This window comes from Colius striatus, chromosome 2 (genome assembly GCF_028858725.1).
Source record: "Colius striatus isolate bColStr4 chromosome 2, bColStr4.1.hap1, whole genome shotgun sequence".
In the NCBI taxonomy this organism is placed as follows: Eukaryota; Metazoa; Chordata; class Aves; order Coliiformes; family Coliidae; genus Colius; species Colius striatus.
This window is the reverse complement of record NC_084760.1, coordinates 15,294,519-15,313,298: the sequence shown is the minus strand read 5'-3', so window position 1 is coordinate 15,313,298 and position 18,780 is coordinate 15,294,519. Positions and strand designations below refer to the sequence as shown.

The following is an 18,780-nucleotide window of genomic DNA, read 5'->3' as shown; positions in this document are numbered from 1 at the left end:
TTGCAAACAGCCTGCCCCAAGGCAGGAGGCACAGGAGGCCCAACCCATTGCACTGCAGGTGCACTTTGCAGCACAGAGGTTTTTCATTTCATCCCAGTGAGACCTTTGCACTTTGCATACTTTGCAGTTAAACCACTCACTCTTTCCAACAGACTTTGGTCAAACTGGTTCAAGCAGAGGCTTGGCAAGATACTTCAGCTTTATTATGGCAATGGTAATATGGCAATGGAGTTGAGAGTCTGAGTGAGGGAGGGGCCTTTGCTGAACCCCAAGGTGCTACAGCTCTAGCCCTGTCTCTGCTGTCCCCTGTCCAGCTCTGCCTTCATATACCACCTCAAATGCTCCAAGGTGAGCAGAAAAGGAGAAACCCAACCAAATCAAACAGCGTGAAAGTAACAGCAGATGAGGGTTACCCAAGCAGTGCAGATACACTGGGAGTTCCTGCAGAGCAAGCACACAGCTGAAGGAGGAAAACAAACGAGAATATAGCCGTTACAGACAGAACAAACATACTGGTGTCATGGAACAATAATCCTTCAACGATTCAGAATTGTTTTTAGAACTTTGCATGGGGAAATGGTGTTAAAGGTTAATAAAACAGCTGCATCACGCTGCCAGCCAGAGCTGATTACGCATTAACTGCTTGTCTCTGTTTACCCAGTCAACGACTTTTATTCTGGAATCTTCATTTATTACAACTGTTTCTTATAACCCAAAATGTTTCACTTGGACTAGTTACCTAGTAATTAATAGCAATCTTTTGGACTAGTTACCCAGTTCCACTTCAATCCACTGATGTTTCAATCCCCACTGTTAGCACATACATGCTGTTGCCTGGTGTTGGCACAGCCCTGGAAAGCACCAGGCAGACACCCTGCAAACATTCATCCCCAATCCAAAACACTCAACCTCCTGGAGCTGGACAGGGCTGAACAGCAACCTGCAGGAAGCCAGCAAAATACCTGCTGGTTTCTCTCTTAAGCTTTGATCTTGAAAAAATGAAAACATAGGAAGATGGTGCAGTGGTGGGACGGTCAGAGACGGCCCCACAAGCACCAAAGCATGCTTCCAAACATTTGAAGTTCAGCTACCAAATGCCTTACTTATCTATTAGACAACATGTACTAACAAGGGTTTAATCTTGAGATGCACATGATAGTTAAGTCACTTCCCCATAGAAAAATCTGCATTGTAGACTCTGGGAATCCCAACACTAGAGTCTTTGTTCATGCTTTTGCCAAGGCTAAACGTGGTTTTATTCACACCAATTCTTCCTGATAACAAAATCTTCTGAGTTTACTCAAGGCATGAGAGAATGCACCAAGATCAGGTAGCCAGCCATACCTGGTGTGCCATTATTTTAAAGAAAGCACCACTGAAGGGTTTTAAGGCTTACATCAGTAAAAGTACACTTCCAGCTGAATTTTGCTCTGCTCTTCAGAAACAACAGATCTGAGTATTTAATAGCCTTGCAACTTCTGAACGTTCCTTGTTTCTGCTCCCACCAGGACTGCACAGAGGTTTGTCACCTCAATTTAGCATCACCCCAAAGAACACAGAGACATAGCATTGAACTTTTGCTTTAATGGTCTCAAATTCTGTGACAGGTTTTTCTTTTTTTGGTCAAGTTTCCACTTTTAAAAAATTTATCGATTTTAAAGACTAATAACTTAAACTGCCACGAAACAAATGGTCCACAAACATTCCTTTCCTTCTGAAGCTTTTACGATGCATTGTAATAATTAACCAGTCTTTTACTATTAAACTTAAATGGCCAATTGAGACAAACAGTTCTGAGACCGTTCTTCCACCACTCGTTAAGACTGAGGTGGCAGCTGATGTACAGAATTTTCATTTAGCCTTCTGGGCCTTCTGGGCAGACTTTGTGACCTTGCCAGCTCCACCAGCCTTCTTGTCAACTGCCTTGATGACACCAACAGCGACCGTCTGCCTCATGTCACGCACAGCAAAACGACCTGCAAACAACAACATGGGTTATGACTTTTGTCCAAGGCTCTGTAAGGGACCTACAGCATCACCTGCACAGCAGTAGCGACTCCCAGCTCCAGGGGAAGGGAGCACAGAGCACTCCAGGAGTGGGAGTCTGGGAAAGACTTGTGTTTCCACTCTGAAGTCATGGCTTGCAGTGGTATCTTACAAGAACAGAGTACACTAGGAATGGAGGAATGCCCTTCCCAGGGATTAGCATTAACCGTTCGAGCAGATGCCTTACCAAGAGGAGGGTAATCAGAGAAGCTTTCGACACACATGGGTTTGCCAGGGATCATATCAACGATGGCAGCATCTCCAGATTTCAGGAATTTGGGGCCATCCTCCAGCTTCTTGCCAGAACGACGATCAATCTTCTCCTTGAGCTCAGCAAATTTGCAGGCGATGTGAGCGGTGTGGCAATCCAGCACAGGGGCATAGCCAGCGCTGATCTGGCCAGGGTGGTTCAGGATAATAACCTAGGGAACACAGAAAGCCGAGTGACCACCGGGGTTAAATGCCCAATGCCCACGTGCCTTACAAAGCCAAGGCTTCACGTGACCCGTCTCAGAACACGCACGACTCTGTGTCATGTTATAGCAAGGGAGAAGCAGAGCAGTGTTCCAGAGTCTGGAGAGCTGCACCCTTACCTGTGCAGTGAAGCCAGCAGCTTCCATCGGAGGGTCGTTCTTGCTGTCACCGGCAACATTGCCACGGCGAACATCCTTCACAGACACGTTCTTGACGTTGAAGCCAACGTTGTCACCAGGCAGAGCTTCGCTCAGGGCTTCGTGGTGCATCTCAACAGATTTTACTTCAGTTGTAACGTTGACAGGGGCAAATGTAACCACCATGCCTGGCTTCAGAACACCAGTTTCCACACGACCAACTGGCACGGTTCCAATGCCTGCGAAAGAGAAGCCACAATATTAACTTGGCTCAATGAACATATACCCTTTACAGGGAGAAAGGCTGGAGGAAAGTGCTTTACATCTTCAACTTGGGAAATAGCTCTTAAACAAACACCTGTACACCTATCCCATGCAGAGCTGCTGCTGGGGAGCGAGCAGCGTCACAGGGAGCACGTACCGCCGATTTTGTAGACGTCCTGGAGAGGCAGACGCAGGGGTTTGTCAGTGGGACGAGTCGGGGGCAGGATACAGTCCAGAGCTTCCAGGAGGGTGGTTCCACTGGCATTGCCATCCTTTCGGGTAACCTTCCACCCCTTGAACCAAGGCATCTGTAACAGAAATGAGCACATGCATAAACCAGCTGCCTATAATGGCATAAGGCTAGAGAAAAACAGACCAAGTAGCAAACCGTAACCTTAAACTACTGCAGAGTTCAAACTTGTGAAGTGCTGGGATTTGATTTCTGACCTCAGCACTTCCAAACATCAAGTATTAAAAAACACTTTCCCTGAATTTCATCTCAAAACCCATTTTTCTTAATAGAAACAAAACCAAAACCTACATTAGAGCTGGGCTCCAACATGTTGTCTCCGTTCCAACCAGAAATTGGCACAAAAGCTACAGTGTCTGGGTTGTAGCCAATTTTCTTGATGTAAGTGCTGACTTCTTTGACAATCTCTTCGTATCTCTTCTGGCTGTAAGGTGGCTCGGTGGAATCCATCTTGTTGACACCAACGATGAGCTGTTTCACACCCAGGGTGTAGGCCAGAAGGGCATGCTCACGGGTCTGCCCGTTCTTGGAGATACCAGCCTCGAACTCACCAACACCAGCAGCAACAATCAGGACAGCACAATCGGCCTTTGAAAGGAGAGAAGGAAACCCCTCATTACAATGCTTGTGCACATATCAAGCTACTGCAGGACTGGGGGATATCTCACCCTACCCCACAACCAGCTTTAATTCCCTAGAGTCTCTTCACATACCTGAGAAGTTCCAGTGATCATGTTCTTGATGAAGTCTCTGTGTCCAGGAGCATCAATGATGGTGACGTAGTATTTGCTCGTTTCAAACTTCCACAGGGAAATATCGATAGTAATACCACGCTCACGTTCGGCTTTCAGCTTGTCCAAGACCCAGGCGTATTTGAAGGAACCTTTGCCCATCTATAGATTGAAAAAGCACCCCTTTCAGTAAGGCTGACAGACATTTGCATGTACCCCAGAGAGGCTGCAGGCTGGCTTCCTGGCTAAAGAGCAAAACCTAAGAATAGTATGTGCTTTAATACTGGAAAATGTTGCTGCTTGTAAAACAAGCAACAAGATACACTTGGCACTACTAGTGAGAGATACCAAGTGCTTTCAGTTATTTAACCTGTTGACAGCTCAGCCCTCCTGACAGCTTGTTAATTGCACTAACACATCTTTAGGATGGATCTCTTGAGAATAAGCCCTACTATCAAGTGCCCTCTACAAACTGAAGTTCTTTTACTAGGGTAATCTCTGCCACCACCAGCATTTTCACTGCCTCTCAGCTCAACATTTGCTATGTCTCATTCTGTGATGCCCTTATTATAACCTAAACTGTTATTAAACAATTAATAAGTAAAAGGAGTAAGACTCCATAGAGGTTCCGACAGCAAAATCTCTAAGTATCTTCGTTTTCAGAACCAAAACTTATCACTTTTTAAATTCTACACTCAACCACCCATATGTGAAGACTGAAGGAGAAACTCAAGCCATGACTCCACATAGTTTTGTGGATGTAGCTTTAGGCCACCTTATTCTCCCTCCCTTACCCTACGCTTCTGCTTGAGCTTTGCCAACTAACATAATGGCGGATCCAACGCTCCGGCACTCGCAGCCCAACACCTAACTGCCGCCCTGTGGCCACCCGGCACTCGCACGCTTGGGTCGGCCGTGTGCCGGGACAGCTGCAGCCAAACCGCCTCCTCGTGGCCACACAACACTCTGCAACTTCCTTCTGCCAATTCCATCTCGCTATTCATTCCTGCACCCCCAGGAGCTGGCCTGGACGCCGCCGCGGGCCCACGCACCTCCGCGGCCTCCTTCTCGAACTTCTCGATGGTCCTCTTGTCGATGCCACCGCATTTGTAGATGAGGTGGCCGGTGGTGGTAGACTTGCCAGAATCGACGTGGCCGATGACGACGATGTTGATGTGGGTCTTCTCCTTTCCCATCTTGGATGTTAGTCAAGTTCTTTCTTTCGGCAAAAGAGAATCGACACCTGAAAATCGCCCAGAAAGAAAAAAACGCCCATTAGGCCTCGGCCGCCCTCCTCCCCGTCCCCGCCCGGCCGCGGCAGCGATGGCGGCCCCGCGTGTGCGGCCCGACGGGATGGCGGCCGCGGCCCGGCCCCGCCCCGCCGGGGGAAGGGAAGGGAGGAGGGGAGGAGCGGGCGGGCGCTGGCGAGGCCCCCGCGGAGCGCCCCTCGCCTCGCCCCCTTCCCCGCGCCGCTGCCGCCGGGCCGCAGTCGCCCGGGGCGGCGCGGGCGCGGGGCGCCGGGGCCGGCGGGCAGCGCGGAGGGCGGGGCCGGCCCGTTCCTTTGTGTGACTCACCCCGCCCGGGCCGCCGCGTCCTCCATTTTGTGCAGCGAGCAGCCGGGCAGGAAAGCCGAGCGGCCATTTTTTTACTCGTGCCCCGTTCCCCTCCCCCTCCCGCCGCGGTCCAGGCGGCGGCCCGCGGGCCCCGACAGCTGCCGACGGACCCGCTCGGCCGCTCCCGCCACGCCACGCGCGTCCCGCCGGCACCGCGCCGCTGCGCCCTCGCGGCGGGAGGAGCGGGGGTGGGGACGGCTGCTGCCTCCTGCCGCACGCCAGCGCGGCCACGCCGCTCCGCGGGCCCCGTGCCCGAACCAACGCGGCGGCACAAGGAGGACGCTACACCGCCATCTCGCCGGCACCACCCTCCCCTCCCCTCCCGCCCCGCTCCCCACCAGCGGCCTCGCCACCCCCCCTGCGGCGCCCATCCCCCACTATGCCGCGGCGGCCACTCCTGCGCTCGGCACCCTCCAGGAACACAGCGGTTCCCCCCCGCCACGCCTGGCCCAGCCCAGCCCATCCCCCCGGCCCCGGCCCGGCGCGCCGTGCACGTCTCTTACCTGCTCGGTGGCGGCAAACCCGGAGCGAAAAAGACCGACGGCGTGAGCGCCGCCCCTTATATACCCTGTGCCGAGGCGGGGCCTGAGCGACACGTCACCGCTCCCGGCGGCCCCGCGGTCCCGCCCCCACGGCCCAGCCTGGGCAAAGGGCGCTGCCCGCCCTCAGGCTGCCCCGTCGGGGCCCGCGCCGCGGCCTGGGCCGGCCTGGCTGTGGGACTGCGGTGAGTCCCGAACGGCGCTCCCGCACAGCCAGGCCTGCGGCGCGCCGGGGAGAGGGGCAGGGGATCCCTCCAGTGCCGGAGTGGAAGCAGTGGGGACGGGAGCGTCCCTTCTCCGAGGCGAGGCGAGGCGGAGCGGCACCCAAAGGCGCAGCTGGCAGGAGCTCCGAGGGCTCCGTCGGGGCTGGCGTCCGCCACGGCCCCTCCCGCAGCCCGGAGGGACGAGAATGCCGGCACGTTGCATCAGGGCACAGGCCCAGGAAGAGGCAGCAGCTGAAGAATGTCCCTGGGCAACTGCCCCAGGCCAATTAATTATGTTTCTTTCTTGGGACAGTAGAAGCTCAAGGCGCTTCGAAGCGTTCAGTGGGTTTTATGCCGCCAACCTTCGTTTTGTGACTGGATTATGGAATGCAGGACCCCCCCACACCCCCACCACCAGCTCCCTATGTTGCAAGTCTCCCAGAAATAGAGATGGAGAAGGAGGGAGCAGGGACTTGAGGAAGCTTATTACACCAGAATTTTAAAAGCACCGTTTGGCAAAAAAATCAAGCAGAAGCCCCAGCAAGCGAGCCTTTCCTTTCTGACTTGCACCATTAAGGAATAAAAGTTGACTTGGGTTAGAAAATTTTTTAGCACAAAAATACAATCAAAGTTGTTTCTAAAGTGGAAATGTATCCAGAATCACGTAAACGTTTGGGATGTGTGACTTATGCATAAGAAACCAAAATCGCAGGTACCCCCATACTGTGTTTTCCCATGAGAAAACTGGCAGCCCTGGCAACTTAGCTTTGAAATCACAGCAAGGAGGAGTCACAAAACAGCTCACAGCATCAGAAATAAAGGCCCTCGTGATTCCAGTGGATTGTTCTCTGGTTTACTCATCACTCCCCTAACTGACATTAGAAAATCCATTCAATATTCTACATCTCTTACATCTATTCAAGGGAAATTAAGCTGAGAAGCTGAACAAATAATGTGTGTTTGTTCTTTTAAAACGGTCTGCAAAGGAAACAAAGCTACATGCTCACTTTCCTTCTTCTGACACAGTTACATGCCTGTGTTAGATAGATATATGCAACTATAATCCCCTTCATTTGTTGTATTCTCTTCAGTTTATGGTTGTAAAACATGGAAATAGCTTCCTGCTCAAAAATAAGCAAAAAAGGGCAGCAACAGAAAATCCACGACAAAACTACCTTGTGCATCTACACTTTCACTTGACACCTGAGTTTCTCTAGCTGAGCTGTACCCAGCATCAAATTCACTCCCATAAAGAGCTGTAAACTTACATTCCATGTCAATCCTTGAGACGCTGAGTGTTTAGACAATATCTGGGACTTTTCCACATGCGTTGTTTTTTTTACAAAAGGGTGCATTTTGTGGAAAAAAAAAAGGTGATTTGAGAGATGCCACCTGAGAGAAGATGCTGAGTTTAGAATATAGCTCTTAAGTAAAATCCACTTTCAGAGTGAAGCCTGCAAAAAGGTTCAGATATTGTTAAACAGACTTACTTTTAATAAAGGAATAAATTCATCAGTTTTTTTCTCTTCCTCTCCTGTGTTTTTTAGGCTGAGATTAGTGGTGGGGGAAAGCTAAGGATGGTTCAGCTTTCCACAGAGCTAACATTTGAGGGCTGTTACTAGTGCAGACACTTCCTATGAAGACACAGTAATAGAAGGGCAGGAAAAAGGAAGTGGATCACTATGGGAATGCAGTGTCATAAATTGACTGAGTGGCTCAGGCTGAGGAACAAAGTGTAAGCTGTAAGAAAGCTAAGCAGCACTTCTCTTGTCTCCTATAAAGCAAAGGCTGTTTGTAAACATGGCTAAAAAAGCTTTATTATTCAGAGTGGTTTGACGTTAGCTTCTGAAATGTGTCTTTCAGTAGGGGGTATTTTTAATGGACTGATCTGTCAAAGTATCCATTCTCATAAAAACGTCATTTAACACTTTCCAAATGGAGTCAATGACTTGCGCCTCAACAGGGAGAAGAGAAAGGAAATGTGTTACTGATTTCTTACACAGCCCATACTAAACTGCACATTTCTTTGAGGGGCTTTTTTTTAAAGACTATTTCATAAATAAAGGCATTTAGAGCTATGTATTTCCTGAGATGACAGTTTCTGTGGTATGTACATAGCTGAATGCTATGAAAGCTGCATTTGTTGGGTAAACTTTTAACCACAGGGTCCTAGTTCAATTCTACAAGTTGGGTTTCCCCCCCCACCCCCATTTCTTTAATTAAGCTTTCAAAAGAATTCTATTATTTCCTTTTTAATCTGTTCAATACACGCTTTTTATTCTCTCAACAACTAGTATATCTCTCATTGTCCATTCTATTAGTAGAACATTCCTATTATCAGTCTCACAAATATTTATACAGCTGGGGAGATATACGAGTAGCCTCACATAATTGAGCAGAAATGCATTCTGAAGAATCCTCTCAGCTAACATTGATAGGCCTACCCTGGACTAAATCCCAGAGGCAAACAGCCTGCTAAAAATGTTAGATTTTCTTCATTTGGCAAGACTAATCTCTTTGATATGAAACATTTAGGAAGAAACAGACATACGAGATTGCAAGAAGTCAAGGTCTTTTGGGGTTTGGAATAGCACTTATTAAATCCAGACTGACTTTAGAAACAGGAGGGCTTTGTGGGAAAATTCACTCATTCTCCCTGAAACACTGGTGAGCAGATGCTAAACGTATATCTTGTGTTCACGTACGTGTAAAAACACATAGCAGTGTTCTCTAAAACATTTGTATTGTAGGAACATATAGAATAGCCACTGTTTCAAAAATATTTTGAATCTCAGATCAAATGATACTAAAACAGAAATCCTGCTGTCAGTAAGCCAAATATTCTAAACAAATGTGAATTGCATTTTGAGATGCCAAAAGCTACTGCAGCATTACCTTCATTTTAGCATGTGGCTCCAGTGCATACAGAATGTACTTATATAAGCTTAGATCACAGTCATAGCCAGTGAAATCATGCTAGAAAATAAAAGATGTGCTCACTGAGCACCTCTGAAGAATTTTAAGTCTTCATACATGTGGGAGTGGTGTCTTTTTTGGTCAGACTCCCGCACAAAGATGAAGGCAACTCACGCTTACACCGCTGTTTTAATTGCAGTGAACAAGGTCATTCAGGAGTGTAGGCAAACAGACTTTATAAGCACAAGACTTGAAACGCAGATCTGATAAATAACAGTTGATTGAGCTCACAGTATATGGAAGAAGCACTAAGATTTCTTGAGGGCATTTTCAGAGAGGGTGGTGGAAAAGCAGACCAAAACTACTCAGAGAAACTGGTGATTAGCAAAGCCCGATTCTGGTACATAGCATTAATTTGTCATACTTACTGTGAAATGTTTTCAAATCCCTCCATTACAGTTATCAATGTAGGTAACAGTCCAGGTGTTCAATATAAAATATGGCATGAGTGCACAGCTTTATTTTCATAGAATCACAGAATGGTAGGGGTTGGAAGGGGTCTAGTCCAACCCCCCTGCAGAAGCAGGGTCAGCTAGATCAGGTCGCATAGGAACATGTCCAGGTGGGTCTTGAAGACCTCCAAGGAAGGAGCCTCCACAACCCCTCTGGGCAGCCTGTGCCAGGGCTCCCTCACCTCAACAGTGACATAGTTTTTCCTTATGATTAAATGGAACTTCTTGTGTTTCAGCTTCATTCCATTACCCCTTGTCCTGTTACTAGATACCATAGAAAAAAAAGAGATGCCCCAACCTCCTGACACCTACCATTTAGATACATGTAAATATTAATAAGATCTCCCTCAAAACTCTGATTCCATTTGGGGAAGAAGAGCAAATGCTGTATCCTGTTTGCTGTTAGAAAACACTAATGCAAAACCACAGAACAGTTTAACAAATTATATTGTTTCTCCATAATGATGGTTACTTCATCAGCCCTTCACCTTTATTCCACATTAGTGTCTAGTGACTCTGCTTTTGCCTGGAGCCAGGTCACGAGCTGGTGTAAATTATCCTACCACTAATGAAGCTTTGTCAGGTTTCTACAAGTGAAGGGTCACTTTTTGGTTAAACTACTAGAGGAATTACTCTCATTGTCTGCATTTATCTTCCTATTCACTGTTCAGTTCCAGAATACTCTTACTGAAGTGGCCACCTGTGAGGTTCTTTCCTTCCTGCTTAGGGTACTTTTGCTCTATGTCAGACACTTCCACGTTCTAGCTCAGTAATGCAGACCTCCATAGAACAGAGCAGAGGGCTAGGTCCAGCTGTTAGTTCTGGTTGCATCTGTAGTATATGCACTGTCTGGTACTAAACCTTCAGTGTCATGGTTCAGCTGGTGCTAAACATGCAATATAAATTAGTTTTCTTGTGCTGTGGATAACAGGGGTTTGAAAAGATTGTCCAAAGACATTTTTTTTTCCAAAGTAGACCATTCTTCAAGTTAGTCCTTCATCTGTTGTAAATGCTGTAAGTGGAACAGTACATGAACCTTGTTTTAGGGGAAACAATGCCTTTTTAAGAGGCTCATGTTAAATTATTCAGAAGCCTGTGAAACTGTAGATGCTTATTGATTGCAGTAATGCTGTCAATAGTTTTGAAGGCCACTCTGTTGGATCTCCTACTGTAAGAATTTATAACCAAGGTCAGCTGTGAGATCAGACAAGGTTGCTGAGGGCTTTATTCACTCCAACTCTTAAAGACTTCCAAGGATGGAGGATTTCTTTTTGTGTTGTCTATTAAGACAGTAACTTAAAGTGTATTTACATCTTCAACACATAATTTCATTTAAAGAAAAATAGTAGCTACTAATACAGAGCTAAATAACTTTCAAAAGTAGCTTTTTTCGAGTAGTTTAGATTAGCTCACGCAGTTCAGTTAAACCATTTTTTTCTTTTAAACTAAGTTTTCTGCCTAATCTCTTCAGACACGAGCAATGCCATTATTTTAATTGTTCTTTTACTTACTCAACAGATGATTGTAAAATCTGGTAGTGTGCATTAGGATCATGTAGGGGAAAGGATTTCATAACATGTAGGTGCTTTTTCTTTCTATTAAGAATGCATTAAAGAACACTTACAGACGAAAAGAGGGACAGAGAACTTATGGAGAGAGTCCAGCGCAGGGCCACCAAGATGATCAGGGGACTGGAGCATCTTCCTTCTGAGGAAAGGCTGCAGGAACTGGGGCTGTTTAGTCTGGAAATGAGGAGATTGAGGGGGGATCTCATTAATATTTATAAGTATATTTAAATGGTGGATGGAGGCTGGGATGTCTCTTTTTTCTTTTGTATCTAGTGACAGGACAAGGGGTAATGGGATGAAGCTGGAACACAAAAAGTTCCATTAAACACTCTTTCACTGTTGAGGTGAGGGAGCCCTGGCACAGGCTGCCCAGGGAGGGTGTGGAGTCTTCTTCTCTGGAGGTCTTCAAGACCCGCCTGGACATGTTCCTATGCGACCTGATCTAGGTGAACCTGCTTCTGCAGGGGGGTTGGACTAGATGATCTCTAAAGGTCCCTTCCAACCCCTACCATTCTAAGATTCTATGTCAAAAAATAGTGCATTGTGCATTAAAAAAAAATGTTAGTTAGTAAACAGAAACTCACTGGTTGAGGGCAGTTCAGCTCTTGTTCTCAATTCCTCATGATCTTCCAAAATTCTATTTTAAAACTCTGGTCTCTTCTGCTGAAAGGTACGTATTTGTCCTTTTGTGGTAATAAGCCTGTGACAAAAACTTTGAGGCCTCAACTCCTCACCTACTGACCATGCATTTTAGAGGTCTTCTCTGAGCCCTCACAGCAACTTAGCTGTGCACCAATATCTTTGCTAAATGTCTGCTCATGAGGTTAATTTGCTGCCTTTTGCTATAGTAGGAGTGGAGCTGGCCTGTGCACTTAGCAAGCTGGAAGTTCACCAACACAAAATCTGCAATTCCCTATTCTCATCTTGGAGACCTTTTGCATTCCCCCCTTTCTGCCTCTCCTGCTGACCCAAGTAAAGGCAAGTTTTCAAGGAAGGAGACAAAGTCTATAGGTAGATTCTTAACAGAGGTTTACATGAATCAAGAAAACCAGAGATGCAACTATGGTTGCAAGGGAGGGAAACACAGTTAAGGTGATTTTGGTGCAGACTGCAAAAGCATGCTGTGAATTGCAGACAGTGGATGGATAGGCCAAAGGAAGAGGAAGGGCAGTACATTAGGCTCGGACTAGTAAGGAAGATGCAGACATATCCAGCTATTCAGCCAAAGTGCCATCCATCATTCACTCTCCCATCTCAACGTTGCCGTGGTTTTGAGTCTTGGCATCACTCAGGCCATAGGATCAGTTTCCACTGCAATCACACATACATCATTCTTGCTATGTGGTAGCCACAGTAATCAGAAGTGGTGCAAGTCAAGTCATTCAGAAGTCTCGCTCAGATCTGGTGTATATAGCATTTGCTTGATGTTTATTCAGTGAATTTAGATTTGAGATGATTAAAGTTTGGAAAGGTTTCAGAGAAGAACTATGGCAATAAATCTAGATCTGGAAAAAGTACTCAGACTTGACCTGTTCCATTTACACTGAGTTTACCAAACAGCAGTTTGGTCTACTCTCCAGATTTCCACAAGAAAGAAATCTCTGTAAAAGAAGAGTCACGAGTCTAGGCATAAAGACATAAGACGATTCAAGACTGTTGGTAGTTAAAGTAGAAATAGAAGCCAATTATTTGTAATTGGCAATGAGCAGTGGGAACAGCTTGCTAAAAACAGTAAGTCAACAGATGAAGAAGTGCTCAATATTTAATTATGTTAGTAAAAAAACCCAAACACAATAAAGGAGAAAGATCTTGATTGGAGGGGACTGGGAACAAGAGGGGACCTTGACTTAGCATGATGCCTTTTATTTTAGTCAGCTGACTCTAATACAGTCTCTCTGAAGAATTTGGCCAGATGAAGCTATCTTGGAGCCACTACTGATTATCTTTGAAAGCTATGGAATGGGAAAGTTCCAGAACACTGAAAAAAATAGAAAAAAACCCCACAAGCCCCATCCCTAAATAGTTGGGGGGAAGAGGGGGGCACAGTGAAGGGAAAAAAGAGAAAGGGCACATGCATGAGTTGGGTAGTTATGAACAGTTGGTCTAATTTCAATTCCTGGAAAAATATATTAGAACAAATGAACTATTTTTAGATGATAATAGGTTGATAAGTAACAGCCCCAGACTTGTTAGGACCAGATTACATCAAACTAATCTTTCTACTGTGACAGGTTTAACAGGCTCACGGATGAGGAAATGTGGATATCATTTAACTTCAGGTAAGATTTGATGATCCTTACAGGCAACTTGCATAAGCTCAGCAAACTTTGGACAAATTAATGGATGTGCAGGACACCAGCTGAAGATGACATGTGCTGAAAGTAATTGCTAGTATCACTATGAAAGGTTGTATCAAATTGGTTTCTGCGGGCACAGACATTATTCCATCATACAAATATACAGTTATAAATACACACAACTATAATTTTAAAATAGATATTTGGGAGGAAGGGGGAGGGTAAACACATGAGAGGTCAAGATCAGAATTCACACTAAAGTGGGCAAATTAGAGAAAGGGTCTAAAATAATTATGAAATAAAACAAGGTTAATATTTGTCCTTTTTGAGGAACAGTTCACTGTACAAACACAGGAGAAGCAGCAGCTAGCCAGCAGTCCTGTAGAAAAGAATCTGGGGTTAGAGCGGATCACAAACTGAACATGGGTCAACACTGCCATACTCTTGCGAAAAAAGCAAATATACTGAGATGTATAAACAGAAGTGCCGTAAGATACACAAAATAAACCTTCCACTCTACTTAGCACTCTACTGGGATGGTGTGTCCATCCTAGGAGCCACGTTTCAGAATGATACCTAGAGAAAAAAGTACTGGAACAGATTCTGGGGGCAGCTGACGGAACCCCAATCGTTATCCAACTTCTTATAAGCAACTAAATACCAGAAATGGCTAGAGTATAACTCATACTTCCTTATCCACAGATACCCAAAAGTCTCTTCAAGCCTTAATTTCCACAAGTTTACATTACTTATAAGATTTGTAGGATCATGAATGAATTTCTTACACCATAATTCCAGCCTACGCTGTTTAGCTTGGTAAGGAAATCTCTCCAGGACTTCAGTGTCTTTGTATCAGCTGAAAGTCAATCTTTTTAGCTGTAATAGTCACAAATGAGGGCAAAATCACAAATATTTCAACTACTAATCATGCATCTTGCTGTATAAGTTCTCTCTTCCACACCAGATGATCAAGTACATTTTATTGAAAACCAAAATACTAGACTAACGTAACTAACAGAATAGCATGGAAGGGAATGGAATAGTCGCTCCTAAACTCTAACCAAGAAAGAACCAGGCTAAGAGTGAAAGATTGGCAAAGAAATTTTGCACCACAAACTCCTCCCGATAGGCATATAGCAGGTTATGTGAGAACTTTTTGGAACTAAGTAGATTCCTGGTACAACAGTATAAAGCATTCATTTAGTACTAGTTTCTTATCAAAACGAAATGCTGGAAAACATGTTTGGTTTCTCCAGCAGTTTCTAGACAACCACCCGAAGAATGCTAAAAAAACAGTGCATGTGACTTTCCCACAGGCAGAGATACCATGGCAGGAACTATCAACTGAGTAACATTACAGGGGAGGTCAGTCCACGCACACTGCTACTCCTCACAGTCCCTTCAGTAACCATACCGGTGAAAAACAACAACTGTAATTTTGCAAGGCAATCCATGGAGGAATTGCCTTGCAAAATTATTTTAAGTGCAAAATTGCATTTCAGAGGTTAAAAGCTTGTACCACGTATTATATAAAAGTCGACTTCGCCCCTTTAAACTGGGACAAGGTGTTGAGTCAGCTCTCTGCACCAAGGCCAGATCTCAGAACGAAGGGGAGCCAAGACTGACGCACCATGCCGTCAGGCCACTGTGGAGGACATGGAAGTGAGGACAGACAAGGGAAATACAAGCTGTGAAAGACTGATGCTTCACTTTAGAGATATAGCTGTTCCACGGGACAGAACAAAAGTAAAATCCAGAAAAAAAAAGGCAGTAGGAGTTAGGAAAAGATTGCAAGCCAGTTCATACGAGTGAGTCACGTGTTACTGTCCTCTGCTGCCTGAAACAGGAACGACTCTGCTCTCAGCAGGAGACGGCCCGTGCTGCCGAGACTGTGAATAGCAATCAAGGATCCCCTTTGTGCAAAGCAGGAAGGCCTAGAAGGTCTATTTTAGTAACCAGGCAGTCTCCATATCACAGTCTGCAATTCCTACGGAGACCTGAAGCGTAAATCACAGTCTGAGTTTTTAATTCTGTACTTTGTTTTCACTTCAGCACAGAGGATATTAAAACATTCCCCAGCTGTTTTATGGACTTACATTATCATCCACCGTAGAAAACCTAATTGTGTGTACATGCCACATACAGATACAGGTACCATAGTAAGCAAATATTTTAGGAATGCCCACAAGCAGAGGCTCCCCTGCTTTCCTGCCACATCTGAACACGGTCCCCCACCACCTAAGGTGGAGGGGAGGGTGGTATGTGTGAGTTGTAAAGAAATACTGCTTTTTAGGAAGTAAATCTTAGCTCCTTCTCTAAATTTAGCTCTGTAGAGTTATTAGAGACAAAGTGCTGTATCACTATTTATGGGAAATCGTTTATACTTGCTTTGCAAGCTAATGCAGTTCCATTTGCTTCACAAAGCTGTGCAGTGAGTCATGTTACCCAGCAACGTTCACACACCCATATGGACTAAGGAAGCAGAAACTCTTGCTCACTTGCTTTTCCCTTTCCTTCTGGGACATTCTGGAGAAACAGCATCCATTAGCAACAGTTGAGAGTAACGACATTCTTGTGAAGCAGACATCGTCTGGTGTGGGTAAAACAAACTGTAATATAGAGAATATGAAAGGAAAAAGAAAGTCTATTCCAAAAAAAGTTTTTAATTCCTTCTCTTAAACATACATTTGAAATCAGCAATTTGAAAGGTATCACTCCATGCCAAAGCTAAACCTGTGCAGCTGTGAACACCTGCCAGAAGAATTGCTCTTTTCCTCTGTCTATCCAAAGATTTCGTGCATTGGATCTAGCATTTGTGTAGTTGAAAGGGGAGAGCAGAGAAGCTATCCACAAGAAACCCTTTTTTTTTTGGTGGTGGTGTATTCTATTCAGTCATCCAGTTGACTAAATTAACTCCATGGCCACATGATCCCCATATTCAGCCCACAGGAAGTAGGGTATATAATGTAGATGGCAGGTCTTAGTTACATCAGATCAGCTACAATGGCACTCTTACTTATTCTCTCAATAAAGCTACATGACCATTATAACCATCTAGGCTGATCTAGCTTCTGTCACATACTATACACATACTTAAGAAGCCCAGACTTGCACTTCATCCTTAAAACCTTGTGAAAATACACTTACCTTTTTCAAAAAGATTATGAGTATTTTTCCACATCTCATCTATTCCTCTACTGCTAATTCTTCATATTCATTACTCAGAGAAGTCAGTGGTAATATGCACAAAATAAGAATTATAATTTTCAGCCTCACAAGTTTATAACAATATCATACTTTTTACTGTTTGCATGACTAGGTAAGGTCAGACCATCTTAGTCATCTTAGTGTGACCCTAATCTTGTGACAATCCCTATAGTCTCTCAATTTTGAGTTCTGAGACAGGAATTGTGTGTGGGTTTTTTCTTTGCTGTTTTTTTTTAGTCTTCCTTTCCTTGCTCTGCACATGTACAGTGCCTGCTGATAGGAGCTAGGACTTAAAGGGTACCACCTCAAAACATACAGGCAACACAGACAATACCCAGGTGCACCCATTGAGCTATCAATGGCAATATGCAACAATTACATCTGATCATGTACTTTTCACTTTCTGCTTCATTAATTCTTTTGTTATATATATGTTGAATTGGCAACAAATGACAGAAGTGCTCAAATGAATTCACAGTTTAAGTTTCATTAATTTTTGCTTGGAGGTTTAAAAAAAAATAAAATACAAAGAAAGGAAAACAGTTCTCCACATCTTTATGCCACATCTTAGAGAATCCAAAGGAAGCTTCTGGCATTTCAAACTGGTTAATGTACATACCCTGTAAGCAGCAGCTGAACAAAACTCTGTCATCTATATTCTTAAGTAGTTTTTTTAAAAAAATGATCAACCAAATATGCCTTCCACTTCAATTTTAGAAACCACTCAGTTCTTCCATATTTTCTCTCTTCCAGATATTTTGATATCCAGGGGCTGCCTAAAGCACAGCTTAAGGAGGGTGGGTGGGAATCACCGCAAAAGAGAGAGAACAGGGACTTACTGATTACAAGACCAAATACTTCAGGGCTTTTTCTAAGATGCAGCATGAAAACAGATCCATGACAATAATCTGTGCCATAACAATTTTCCAAACTGCTTCTGATGCATCTTCAATGTCTCCCACAGTGTCAGCAGTCAAATATCTCACGTACCTTCTCCTTGACTAGAAAAGGGACACAGACCACGCCTGGAACACAGGCAACACCTGTACCATGTTTATGAGAGGACTCCTCCCACTATCCATAGAATATTGGGTGACTTTTGGGAGATGTCACTTTTGTGAATGAGACCACAGTACTGTTGTTTTAAATGCAGAAAGTACAGATTGATTCAGAGTGAGAAGAGAAAAGAGAATCGTCAAACCTGTGCAAAAAGCCCAAATCTGGTTTTTTGCTATGCAGATTACCAGAGTTACCAGCATAACACACAACATATCATCCTCGTTTTACCTATAACATCCGTACAGGATGGTTTCAGGTAGTTCTATCCAGCTACCCTCAACAGAACAAAAATTGCCCTTGATGCTATTCCAAGCACCAGTGGAACTGGTTTTCACCAGTTATTAAAGGTAAACCGTGGTGATTAAGCTTAATTTATAATTCCATCACTCTTACAACATGCTAGGCAAGTCTTAGTCCAAAAGTACCCACAAGGTCTAAAAAAAATTACCTGTCATCACTGTACCCGAGAGTGTTGGTACACAGTTCTCAGTTACCTCCTAATAGGCACGTCAGAGGGTTCAAAATAGACACAAAATTCCCAGTGGATGAATTATAAAGCAGGTCTCATATTACTGCAGCTGGAGATGCAAGCAAAACAATTATCAGTTTAACCACATTTTCTCCTGGTTAATTTGAGGCATATAATTTCTACTAATATAGTTTCTATTGCAGTGCTACATGTGTTGAGAATGTAACAGAAATTGAAGAGTTTTAAAAGAAAAATAAAATAGTTAGCCACATGCACAAGGTAACTGTCCTGAGGCCTTTCTGGTCAGCTGTGAGAGAGCAAGAGCAGGTAGCACAGCACTGCCAACCAGGAAGTCACTGTTTGCAGTGAAAGTGAGATGCAATGCAGATATAAGTGTAAAATTATCCACAGGTGCAGTGATTTTAAGGTTTTCACCTCCATAGCTTGGTGGAACGAAACAGCAAAAGGTTTGGTCACCAGAAATAAAGATTAACG

The 18,780-nt window shown here is 44.6% G+C and overlaps 1 protein-coding gene across 1 annotated transcript; it reads right to left on the bottom strand.

Moving 5' to 3' along the window:
* Positions 1-1,564: 1,564 nt before the first annotated feature.
* EEF1A1 (eukaryotic translation elongation factor 1 alpha 1) lies at positions 1,565-6,119 on the bottom strand. The gene is made up of 8 exons (XM_061989495.1): positions 6,019-6,119; positions 4,955-5,145; positions 3,885-4,064; positions 3,463-3,759; positions 3,079-3,229; positions 2,640-2,896; positions 2,234-2,468; positions 1,565-1,976 (listed from the first exon to the last, which is right to left on the bottom strand). Exons 2-8 carry the CDS (start codon positions 5,096-5,098, stop codon positions 1,852-1,854), a joined length of 1,389 nt encoding a protein of 462 aa, XP_061845479.1. The 5' UTR covers positions 5,099-5,145; positions 6,019-6,119; the 3' UTR covers positions 1,565-1,851.
* Positions 6,120-18,780: the final 12,661 nt, after the last annotated feature.

What these genes read in the sequence shown, in the direction of transcription:
- EEF1A1 (XM_061989495.1), bottom strand. Translation starts at nt 5,098, where the DNA reads ATGGGAAAGGAGAAGACCCACATCAACATCGTCGTCATCGGCCACGTC. An exon ending in TCGAGAAGGAGGCCGCGGAG is followed by an intron (nt 4,065 to 4,954) that starts GTGCGTGGGCCC and finishes TTCAATCTATAG; the next exon opens with ATGGGCAAAGGTTCCTTCAA. An exon ending in TGATCACTGGAACTTCTCAG is followed by an intron (nt 3,760 to 3,884) that starts GTATGTGAAGAG and finishes CTCCTTTCAAAG; the next exon opens with GCCGATTGTGCTGTCCTGAT.